This window comes from Lates calcarifer, linkage group LG13, assembly GCF_001640805.2.
Source record: "Lates calcarifer isolate ASB-BC8 linkage group LG13, TLL_Latcal_v3, whole genome shotgun sequence".
NCBI lineage: Eukaryota > Metazoa > Chordata > Actinopteri > Centropomidae > Lates > Lates calcarifer.
This window is the reverse complement of record NC_066845.1, coordinates 14,610,851-14,623,141: the sequence shown is the minus strand read 5'-3', so window position 1 is coordinate 14,623,141 and position 12,291 is coordinate 14,610,851. Positions and strand designations below refer to the sequence as shown.

General features: G+C 42.0%; 1 protein-coding gene across 2 annotated transcripts in view; it reads left to right on the top strand.

Annotated features, from left to right (window-relative positions):
- Positions 1-780: 780 nt before the first annotated feature.
- The window catches only part of pdlim2 (PDZ and LIM domain 2 (mystique)), a 34,192-nt gene continuing 22,681 nt past the window's right edge, over positions 781-12,291 (top strand). The window contains exons 1-3 of one of the 2 annotated variants that reach the window (XM_018668943.2): positions 781-1,035; positions 9,100-9,228; positions 11,190-11,341. In XM_018668943.2, coding sequence (XP_018524459.1) covers positions 9,136-9,228; positions 11,190-11,341 — 245 coding nt within the window. In that variant the 5' untranslated portion in view covers positions 781-1,035; positions 9,100-9,135. Of the gene's footprint in view, positions 1,140-9,099; positions 9,229-11,189; positions 11,342-12,291 lie in introns of both variants that reach the window. The other variant, XM_018668941.2, reaches the window with a different exon arrangement.

Genomic DNA, 12,291 nt, shown 5'->3' with positions numbered 1-12,291 from the left:
CAGATCTTATCATGTTTTCCACAGTTCCCAAAAACTGCTATTTCTTAATGACATTTCAGACTGGAAATTACAAGTTAGAAGCACTTTTACTGCTTTTTGTAGCATTCCCTGCTGTGTAAGCACCAGCTATCTTTATTTTCAGATCCTCAGTTAGTTGTTGACTGTTACCACAAGGTTTGAGGAGTCAGTGAATTTATCAATCTCTGGAAATGTGATCAGCAGAAAATTTTTGATGACAGTTCTTGACCTGCCTTACAAGTCCTAACAAGTCAGTTAGGGCCTGAAGGGTTAGTTCTGAGTGTTTTAGAAGTAGGAGGGAGCCCAAACTTTTAAATGTGCCACAATAACTGTTTTTTTTTTTTAATAAAAAAATGTTTTGTAACTAAGTTCATAAAAGTAAGTGCATAAAAGTGCATTAATATTGAAGAAAGGCTTATTTTTATGTTTGTTTGCTGGAGAGATTGTATTCAACAAATCAACAAAATTAATTTAATTTGCTCTGGGACAGTCCAAACCACGTTACATACTTGACAAAAAACAGTCATCAAGTCCAAGCATCTAATGAGCGTCATGTTTACATCTGTGTCACCAGGTGAAAGTCATTAGCTTCAATTAGCAGACTAGCTGCGCACGTACTGCTGTTGCTGCACTCCACCAACAGATGGCGCGCGGACACAAAAACGCAGCCTCAATGTGATTCCTGATAAATGGCTCAATTATCACCGCGGCACCCTCCTCCCCTCCCCTCCCCTCCCCTCTGACGCGACACGCCCCGGTTTGCCGCCTGTGTCAAAACCTTTATTTTGGTAACAGCACATGGCATCGCGAGCTCACCCCAGTGACACTACTGCGCGCGCAAGCCACAGGTGGCGTTCATGCGTGCCACCTTAGCATCTGAAACAACAACCGAGACGACAGACGAGCGCTTCATCACAGCGTCAGTGCTCCTCTGCATTTTAACGGAGAGGTCTCCTGAAGTTGCTCTCTACTTTGTTTTTGTCCGCATTTTGGAGGCGGTCGTCGCTTCAGGCTGAGGTGAGCCAGGACCTGCTGTCTCCTGGGTGTGTATGTTCAGCGTTTTGTTGAGGACAGATTAAACAGGTCGAGAGGGCACCTTAAACCACACTGTACTCACCTTGGTAAGTAAACATTGTGCTATTAAAAGTCTCTCAGTGGCAAAATGTTTGTAATTTCTGTTTTACGAAGTTGTTTTTACGGCGGCTATGGTGATTTATTATAGGTTTATTATTGTCTTTAAAAACGAGAGACCCATACCTGTTCCTGAGTGTGGGAAACTCAGAGAAGCAGTGAAGCTTTTCTAAATTATGATTGATGTCGAGCATGTACCCCCATACAGTATGAGCTGTTTTGGTTAATGAAGCTTGATTTGAGTTGAAATTAAGTCTGTGTAACTTACTAGAAAAATTTTAAGCCCACACAGAGTGCAGGTTTCCAGCACCTACTGTAGACCCTCCACCCTCATCTGTATTCAGGAGAGCAAGGGAGGTTATTGTCGCACATTAAGCAGCCAGTGTGATTTGTGGAGGGCCTGGACCAGGTGCAACCTCAGGAAACTTTAAGGTGGTATTTATGCCTCATCTCCTTCACTTTAAGTGGCCTGTTGAAGGTGATGACTCTGAATTAGCAGGTCCACTTTAAGTTCAAGTTCAACCCCAGCTCTCCAGCACTGTAATTCTTCCTCTCTGTCTCCCTCAAAATGTCTAGACATGGCTATTCCTCCAGTCCACTTAATCAAGTGTTAAGAAATAAATAGGCCTGGTTTGTGAGCTCAGCAGGTAGGTAACTACTCAAGGTGTCTCTCGTGTACTAATCCAGAACAGTCCCAGTGAAACCTCATGTTCCCAAGCCCCCACCGCCTGCTGTATGTGTAACTTCTCCATTGTGATTGTGCCCGACTGCCTTTCATGTGTGTGCTGAGCTCTACCTAACCTCCTCTCACTTTAAATTGTGTTGGTTTCCTGATGGCTTTGCTTTTTTGGAGAGAGGGTGGGAGGGAGGGAGAGAGAGCTCCATGTTGTTACTCAGACAGGATAAAGCAATCCAGGAACCAAAAACAGACCACTGTAATTTTGGATAGAGCAAAGCAGTGGCTTTTTGAGAAAATAGGGAAACGGCCAGCTTGTTACCTTCTAACTCAGAAAATGTTTGTTTTTACAATTGCATTGAGGCCTTAACTGAGGCAAAAGAACATTTTAGGCGTCCTTTTGAGTTTCGTTAAGTATTGCCGTGTTGCTCTGTTTTCTGTTTAGCTCAAGGCTGCTTTTCTCTGTGATGAACATGTGCACAGTTATGCAGGAAGTCAGTGTAATCTGTTAAGTGAATGATGAAAGTGATTTTTGGCTCTTGTCTCGCAGTTGTGTGGTTTCAGTTTTAGCTGAGGCACAGGTTTTGCAGGATGGTTTTGACTGTCACTTCCTTAACATCACATCCCATCTAGAAGAAGCAGCAGCTTGTGAGGCAGGGGATGTCTTCAACTTTACCAATAAAAAGAAGTCGTTACTCACCAAGCATCAAACAAGTTTCTAAATGAGATGCTTCGTTGCAGCAGCATATTTTGTGAGAGTGTGCATCTAATGAACAAAGTGGTGCTTGGTGTGTGCCTTTTTTTTTTTTTTTGGTGAGGAGCGTCTAATGAGGCATGCAGAGGATGTGGTGAACTGTCCTGATTGCTGAGCGGCAGAGTGTGGAGTCTGCTCAGTGTGAACAGCAGTAACATGATCTCCAGATGATGATGCAGAGGGAGATAAGTGGAGCCAGTACCACAGCGTCCTTGTCTTGTTACACCAATACACTTCACAGTGGACACAATCCAGTCCACTGTAGCAGTGCTGCAGCACAGTGGTAAGGGGATTTCAGAAAGAGATGATGAATAAATATAGAAATTGTCTTTTTTTTTTTTTTTTACTGTAGTAGATAAGATTTTTAAATTTTTAAAAGTGTTACCCTACAGGAGTGTGCACCCTTAGAAGCTTTTTTACTGAAAAGGGAGTAACCCACAAAAATTACAGGTATGGCTCAGTCTATGATTGTTTTGATGATACATGAGCTATTAGTGATAGCAGTCATATGTCATGATACAGAAACGCATCAACCAACGCCTGTTTTAACATCATTTGTTATTGTTTGATATGTTCTCATCTCCTTAGTGACTGTAGCTATATCTGACCAAATGGGTGTGATTTGGAGAATGCACAGAATGTTATTTCACTCTGCCCAGTCTGGGGAGAGGTTTTCTGGTTGCATTCTTCTCCTTTTTACTCACTGGGTGTGTGTGTTCAGGTAGGACCGGCCAGCGTAATGTGTGACACAGAGGGTAGAGTCAACAGTGGGCCTACATCACCGACGAGGGCTGTGGAAAGTTCACACTGGCACATGGCCACCAGTGAGAGCTTTGACAAGCGTGATTCATACCAAGAATATTCCCCCGAAGCCACAGTGGTTCATCGGAGTGTTCCTTTACATCAAAGCTCAGCCTGAGCTTTCAGTTGGATGTATTGTGTCTGCTTTGTCCATCAGCCATTCTCTCAGTATTAACATGTTGGAGGGCCAGTGCTTGTTCATTTCGATCCAGTGGATTTTGGCGCAGAGTTCGAGGGGAAATAAAACCGTCTCAGTTAAGAACTCTGCTGATTCAGGGAATAGGTGAGGAGTTGATGTAGGTGGCCGGATTTGGCTGCCAGACGCTTTATTATACTGAGGCCTAGGCAGCTATTTACGCACTTAACCTAATGTTGTTCAGTTTACATGAATTTGATTTTCACTACAGAACATATAATAATAACTTGTTTTTCCCACATGTTTCATTCCTTGGATCAATTGAGGTGTTGATTCTAAGGATTAGCTTTGTCAACATTCTTTGCATCAAAAACATTTTCACTTCTCTGGATAAAACACTAATATAACCATCAACACAACTACTGGTTGCCATAACTGTGTTATGGTGACACACAGATCAAAGTTAATCACGCATCAGTCATGAGTCATCATTTTTGCAGCAGCAATTACACACACAGTTTCAGACATGTGTTAGCAGGTTTCACCCATTCAGCCCAAACTAACCTTAATGATGCATTACATTAAACACCAGTTAGGTGTTATTGTGTGTCTTTGAGCCTCAGTCTAATGACACTGAGATTTGCTGCCTCTGACCACCAGGAAGTTAGGCTGGGGCTTGTAGCATGTGTCATGAAAATACCTGCCATACTGTTTGCAGTTGCTCTCACAGCATTAACAGCAAACACAGTGTGACAGGTGGGTGATTGATTTTGTTCTTTAACTTTTCTTCAGTATTTCATAAAATAGTATTACCATCAGTACTGTCAAAAATTAATGGAAAATCAACATAATGCTGATTTTGGCACAGTGATCCCCATTAATAAGTTTTTTCCCCAGATGTATAAATTCTAATTAAAAATTCTTTGTAAATGAATCCCTCAGGGCTTTCTGCATGTTGGAGCAGTGAGTCTTGAATCTATGAAGGGCCCATTCCCCCTCATACCTCCACTATCTCTTTTTGCCTGCAGGGTCAGTCTCTCATAGATGTGACAGGAGCCAAAAGGCCTTTAACATATGGAGTGTATACATGACAGGCTTGAACTTCCCTCAGAGAGTGAGAATTTCCCTGTGGAAAGTAAAATGCAGCCTGACCCGAGTGATGTCTGAGCTCATTGTGGCTTTGTTTACCTTCTGAATATCTCATCAATCCTGCCACCTCAGAGTGTGCTTTATAGGCACAAAAGCATTTACACCCCAGTAGATCTGGGTCTTTGAACAACATGAATCCACATATTTCTCTCAGTCTCATATTTCTGTTTCTCTGGAACGTAATGTGACATCATCAGGCAAGACGCTGCATTGGCCAATCACGCAAGTGAACAATTAGATAAAAGATGCCCACAGGAAGAAGAATCTTTATTACCATGAAGCATTGTTACATTCTGCTAGAAGCTGAACATGGAAGATAACCTAACCTCAGTTGTACAACCCTGCCATGAAGAAGAACAAAAACATAACATCGCCGGGCATTTTTTTCCTCAAGTCTGAATTTTTGGTTAGTAATTTCCACTTGTTTGTGCAGGCAGCACAGCTAATCAAAACATTATTGAGACTTCTTTGTATGTTTCACTAGTATTCACACTCAAATCTTATATCATAATTCTAAGCATATGGCATGTGGCATTCCCCCAATGTTGGTGACCCCTGTATGATTTGCTGCATTGGGGGTTTTTGTGTGAATGCAGCCTAACAGTCCAGAACCCAAAGATATTTGGTTACTATCACTACTTACTATCACTATTTACTTAGACAAAGAAAAGTATCAAATCCTCACAATTTAGCAGCTGGCGTGGGGGAATGTTTGGCATTCTTGCTTGCAAAATGATTCTAGCCATAATTCAATCCTCAAAATGGTTGCTGATTATTTTTCTGGTGGCTGACAACAATTAAGCGACTAATTGTCTCAGCGCTACAAAATACTAGAACCCCTAGTCTTGAAATATCTTGTATCTTGTAATATTTTCCAGCAGCACATGCCTAATGCCTCCAGAATTACTATAAAGTTGAATCTACATCTCTTTTAACTAATTCTGAATATAGGATGTAGGATTTATCACAGTGTTGTTATATCACACTGCATTAGCTTAAACTAGGTGTAATAAACTGACAGGTGAGTGTATGAGCCAAACCCTCTAGGAAATGTTGTCTCTTGAAAACTGTCAGACTTGACACCTCACTGTTTGTCGGTATGTATGTAAGTATGCCGGTAAGTCGTAAACTTGTCCTCTGTGTTGGTTGGAAGTGAAAGCATTTCACTACAGTTACAGTACTAGTTTCCGTACTCCTCATGTTGACATACTGCTGTGCGACCGGTGCTGAACTGCGAGCCATAAAAATGACTTCATGACTCGAATTCCTCTCATTGTGTTGGGTGCACTGGATTGTCCCGCCAAACTGGCATGCTAGCAAAAGCAGCGAGATGTCACCAGAACAGAATTCACCTTTTATGTATATTGGCAGCTGCCCAGCAGCACTTTTGTGTGATAGGGAGGTTTCATCAAACTGTGTTCAGCACTTTTGTTTTATGTGAGAAGCAGAGCAGTGCAATCCTAAAACCTCATCAGTGGCCAATTAAGCACAGTCCATGAGTGTGCCACTTATCCTCACCACCACCGTGTTGTTTTTCTTCTCTGTTTGTTAGCTCCGCCGCATACCATCACTGTCCTTTCACTGAGATTATCCACCACTAACGCTTTTATGATGCAAACAGTGGACGTTTACACAGAGAATTAGCAGGGTGCTTGGTTGATAATGGCACTCTATAGGAGACGCTGCTGAGGCTCATGGAACTAATTGACACCTCCAGAGGCTGGGAAACTTTGGGGCGGCTGCTCCCTGTCATTATCACAACTGCACTTATTTCTGGAGGCCACAGCAATTAAGGGAACTTAATGATGGTGAGCCCAGTAACCCTGCTAATTGGCCCAGACTGTTAATGAGTAACTGGGTCTGCACTGCTTGTCCCAAACACTTGTGGAATGTGCAGACGATGAAATGGGCCAGTGTTTTGAGGGATTTAGGGGAGTAGTGTGGCTGATGTCCTAGATCCACTTTCTTTGGGTCTTTCTTGCTCCTCATATTGTCAGGAACTTTGATAAACTGTATTATGCAATATTCGTAATCATTGACAGGGCTTTATTACTTTATTTATAGAGACATTGAGCAAGATTGTCATTTACACACAGTTGGCTACAGAGTGTGTCAATGTGTACAATGCTTTGGATCAACCACAGCTTTCCGTATGATAAATTTTATTTTGCTCTTTAGACATTAACCTATGAATTGGCTGATAGGTGCAGTTAAAGGCACAATGCTACTCCACAATACTGCTCTACCATACTGCTGACCATGCTTTTGTCTGAACTAAAGCATGTATGAAAAGCTAATAATATTAACGTGGCGATCATAGTTAAATGTAATACAAAACAAAAACAATTGATGTGCAGTTTGTTGTGATCTGAAAAATGAATCCGTTACATCTCTGTAGAAAGTAACAGTAACTGCAACGTGTAAGTTCTCCATTTACTTTCTAAAGGTTGATGCAAGACCAGGCTTTGCGTTTGTGTTGAGAGTTAAGCAACAGATAATGGATCACTATTTGGGTGTAGACATTTTCTTTGTGTTTTGTGAGAAGCAGCCTATACTTAATTAGCTTATGTCATTGTCTACGAGTGCACCTATATATTAGAGTTACCCTAATGTCTTCAGCTTAAGTGAATGCACATTTTCTCAGTGAGCTGCGTTTCAGTCACAGACACAGTGGCTCTGTGTGTGTGTTTTGCAGTGTGCAGGTGTTGATGTGTTTATGAACCTGTAACCACTCATCCCATCATCACTGTATGCCACAGAGCTCTCCACATGCTGTTACACAACAAACTTCCTCTACAACTATGAGCAGAGTCTCAGTAACGTGGCAACAGAATCACAGGTTAATATTTCATTGCTTTTAAATGTTTTCTGCTCTGGTTTTGGGCCAAATATTAGTGTAGAAGATGGTGTAAATGTTAATTATGTAACAATTAGGTTAATTTGTTATTTGGGACTGGATCTTCAGTGACAGAGGTGGAAAATATTGCTTGAGACACCTCTTTAAAAACGCCTGTTGAGAATGGATTAAACCCATTGCCAACATTAGTCCCTCATTATGTAACACCCATCTTATTACCCTTTAGTACCCTGCTGATAGGGACATTATCATCTTGTCGTGCCATTCACGTCAGCAGCATACTCACTGGTGACTTGTGAATTTTGACACTGAGTGAATTGTATATAGGAATGCCTAGAAACAACCTCATCACAGGTCCATTCTTTATCATGAACCAGTTAAAGTCGAGTAACATGGATAATCAACAATCATTTCTAGGTCAGAGGTGCATTTATCAAACAGTTATTCACATGGATCTTTGTTTTTTTTTGTACGTCGACAAAGATGAGCTCATGCAGGCTTGTGGAAAAAATCTTCATACCAGCACACAGTAGCATACAAACCCTGTCATCACCAATTATACATTTAGAATATTTAAAAAAACTCCATTCTCACCAGTAATTAAAGATCCACATCTGGGGGATCTGTTACTTGTTCATCCTGTCATGTAGCTGTCTAGATTAATGATGGAGAAAAATAATTAGAAAAGGCTCATACATGATAATCAGTACTGACTGTCAACTCAAAATATTGTTCAGATTAATTTATTTGTTGCATATAAAAAATGAAAATTACTAAAATTTGTTCTTCCTTAATATTGCGTCAGTGCTGTTCCCAGCAAGTCATTCTACAGGAGAAATAGAACAATCATAACTCCGCACATGGTTTCACTATACACTGGCGTCTCTAGTGATTTGATTTTAAACACTAGATTTACAGTATTAAATTTTGAACTTCACAGCAGACTTTGTGGAAGGCAGAATCTGTACATTTCCGTGCAAACGCTCACCATACACATATAAAATATCCACAGAGGAACTACAGATTTACAAAACACTTTTACAACACAGCAGAAGTGATAGACAAGTTTGTTTATATGGCCTATTCTCATAAACTTGATTTAAAGGGCTGCCATACTACATGTCATAAATCATACTACGCTACTGTATACTGTATACATAAACATTATACTCAGTGGTCACAGTTGGACACAGTGAAACGTTGTGCGAAACGTTGTGCTTGCAAGACTTTTTGTTTGCGTTGTTTTCTGTCTCGAAAGAGCATTTGGATTTAATGAAACTCTTTGGCTTTGCAGGCACTTTAGCAATGTTAGTCATGTGTCTTTGGTTTCAGATTCTTCCCATTCCTATTTGATGTGGTTACACAATCCATGTCAAGGGGACTTAGGCCAGTGGAAGCGAAGTGTTGCTGGAGATGAAAAGCGGCTTATGCAAATGTTCACTGTCCTCACCTGTTGATCTAATGTATTAAGCCTGGTGAGCAGAAACATGTGACTGAGCCATGCACATGTTTCAGTGTCACATATTACTCACACTCAATTTCATGATCACCATGTCTCTTTTTGTGTTTTTTCTCAGGGTTTTGACGAGCGAGCGTGCTGACCCGATCACTCAATGGCGCTGACGGTGAACCTGATTGGTCCTTCACCATGGGGCTTTAGAATATTTGGAGGAAGGGACTTTAAGAAGGCCATAACTGTATCAAAGGTACTCGCCAGCAGCTGCCCCATTGCTGAACCTCATCACACCTTATCAAACCATATCCTCTGTTTTTGTCAAAACAGTCTGTAATGGCATGTCATGCAAAGTCAACTTCCTCCTCACTACGACTCTTTCTTTTCTTGTCTTTGTTTGTGTCCATGGGCCACTTCGTACCTATTTCCTTGACTACTGAACCCATTGGAACAGAATGGAAGTAGATTACATTAGGAGGAAACCACTGATTACAGTTACAGTGGAAGTTGTGGTGGGAGGTGAGGGGGGTCCTGATCCCAGAGTGCACACACGTGGGTGTGGATTTACGTTTCAGGCATGCATAATCCACGTGCATCAGTAAATTTGTACTTTAGCACGTGCATGTGGTTTTTACTGTCCATATTTTCCCAGTCGCTTAAAAAAAAAAAAAAAAAAGAGAAGCTCTATTGGAAGAAGCGGAAACATTACCACCGTAAGCAAACGGCCCACAGTAAACATCACCAGGAAATGTTCAGACTAACTTCTGCATGCCAGAGACACCCAGCTCTGCCCACTGCACATCCTGGTCCTATATCATCCCCTCAGCCTGGATTTTTCCAGGAGTCTCTCAGACCATAAAGGATAAATTATGGTAAAGTCATGGCAGAGTACCAATGCTTTCAAACATCAAGGTCCTTCAGAAGAATTTCTTGTTTGCCCCCTCTTGACAATTTATGCTAGAAAAACAAGTCTCCTCGTGAATAATGGGTTTTAAGTCTGATTTTATTACTGCTGTGTAGTAAACACCAGCATGTTTGGTTGTCTCAAATATCAAACAGGTTCTGTGAAGTGACAGGGATTCCTGCTGAGTGAAACTTCATCACTGAAATAGGTTTGCAAAGCCCAGTTTGAGAAATGGCTTGTCTTACCCCACCACCAACCCCCCCTACACACACACACACACAGATAAGCAACCATATAGAGTTGGAGCATCTGAAGTGGTTGTTGCTTGGCACGGAGACGACATTGATGCTCTTTTATTCCTGTTGGCCTGAAAGATAGCTTGCCCCTGTTTCTCTCAGGCACAGACGCTGGAAAAAGAAAGAACCCCCAACTGCTTTTAGTTTATGTGAAACCAGGCGTGTCCTGATCAGAAAAGGCACGCACTATTGTGGGTCACTACAGCAACGCTTAATTGTCTCCCGGGTGGGCACACAAACATGGTACCTCTGCCCTCTGGCTTGGCTAAACGTACAAACAGCCTGTTGACTGGCATTCTCTTTGCGTCCATTTTTCCTCTAGAGATGAAGGACGGAGACTTTCATCCTCATTCTTTATTTATTTTGCTTCACATTCTTTGCTTTATTGCCTCTCTGTTTTTAATTGGCAGGCGAGCACTGTTTGTGGCAAATGTCATACTTCTCCCTAGAATTCAGGCAGTTGCAGCATCAACCGCTCCACATTTTTGGCTTTTGTTTTAGTAAGCCTGGGCCTGAGACACAGGAACCAAGCTGAAACCGGTGGCTTGGATGTTATGTTTCGGCCCATTAGTGTGGAATTCACTCTGATGTGGTGGTATAGCATTGGCTTTGACATGCGGTGAGGCTGGTTGCAAAGGTCAGGCCCAGTCAAACCATCAAGTAGTGTCACACTAATGACTTCTCCCCAAGGGTGTCATGAATCTGTCCATTGTTGACCGGCACTACCTCACTCCATGTGTGTGAAATGCTGTGGCGTCTATTGGTATTTACTATGAGTGTTATGTGTCGTCCAGAACAGACATTTGGATGAAGTATGTGACAAAAGTGTGAAGCAGCTCATCAGCACCTTTTCTCATTTACTCATTTGTTAAAGTAACTGACAAATTGTCCACACAGCCATAAGATACAGAGCTGTCTGTGCTTGCCAGATAGATTGAGTCCATAAGGTGTTATTTTCAGAGCAGGACCTGAGGCCAGTGGGACCTAACTGGAGCTCATTCTTCTGTTCAACAGGTCAATGGGGGAAGCAAGGCAGAGCAGGCAGACTTGCAACCTGGTGACATTATCTTGGAGATCAACGGGGAAAACACGACCGATATGCTGAACGTGGAGGCTCAGAACAAGATCAAGAACTCCAAGACCCATCTGCAGCTAGTGGTGCAGAGGTGGGCAGATCTGCTATTGGACAAATATTTCTGCTAAAATGATGTGTAGTTTTGTGTTGTGAATACATACATGCTGAATTTCTAGACATAATATACATATAATATAGTGCAATGCAACTTTCTGCAGCATAGCTCCCCGTATGAATATCTCAAATGTCCCTAATTTTCTGTGTTTGTGCCAAGACCACATTTTCCAGAGATTCCATCTTTCTTTACACTGTCTTTAACTTTATCATGCAAGCGCTGTACAAACAGAACAAGTGATCATAATCAGGGGAAATGCCAGCATGTATGAGAGTCACACTGTTCCCTTCCCTGGGCCTTCTTAATAAACCCTGTTTTGAGATTTGCCAAGACCTTGTTTGGATGACAGGGAGTTGGCTACTACAAAGCTTTTCCTTTGAGCCGGGACTGCTCTTGGCTGGCATTTTGATTAAAGGTCCTCCCTGAATTCTCATCTCTTGTCACTGTAGCTCCCTGTCGCTCTCTTTCTCAGTCTTATTGCACACAAACAATGCACGCACGCACACGCATGCACACACACACACACACACACACAAACACACAATCCCTCTCTTGCACGTACGCTTTCACATACTTCCTCCTTGGATGTCCTACGTCCATGTGAGTGAATTTTTCCCTGCTGACCTCATGTCTCCCACCGAGCCAGAAACAACACCATTACTCCTTGCCTGCCCAGTACAATGCCACTGTGTATCTCTGCCATGTCTTTAATCCCACTCTGTTAACTGTCAGCGCTTTTCAACACCAAGGCTCATATGTACCTCACAGGCTCCTGTTTTAATGCTACTCATCAAGGATATTACCTCTTTGAATTATGTTCAGACAAGCTCTCGAGGTCTGTAATAGAGTAGCACAATCTGTTTAATTTGTTCTTTGCTTAGTTGAGATCACTCCCTTTTTCCAGCTCCACATCTGGCTGGCAGTTT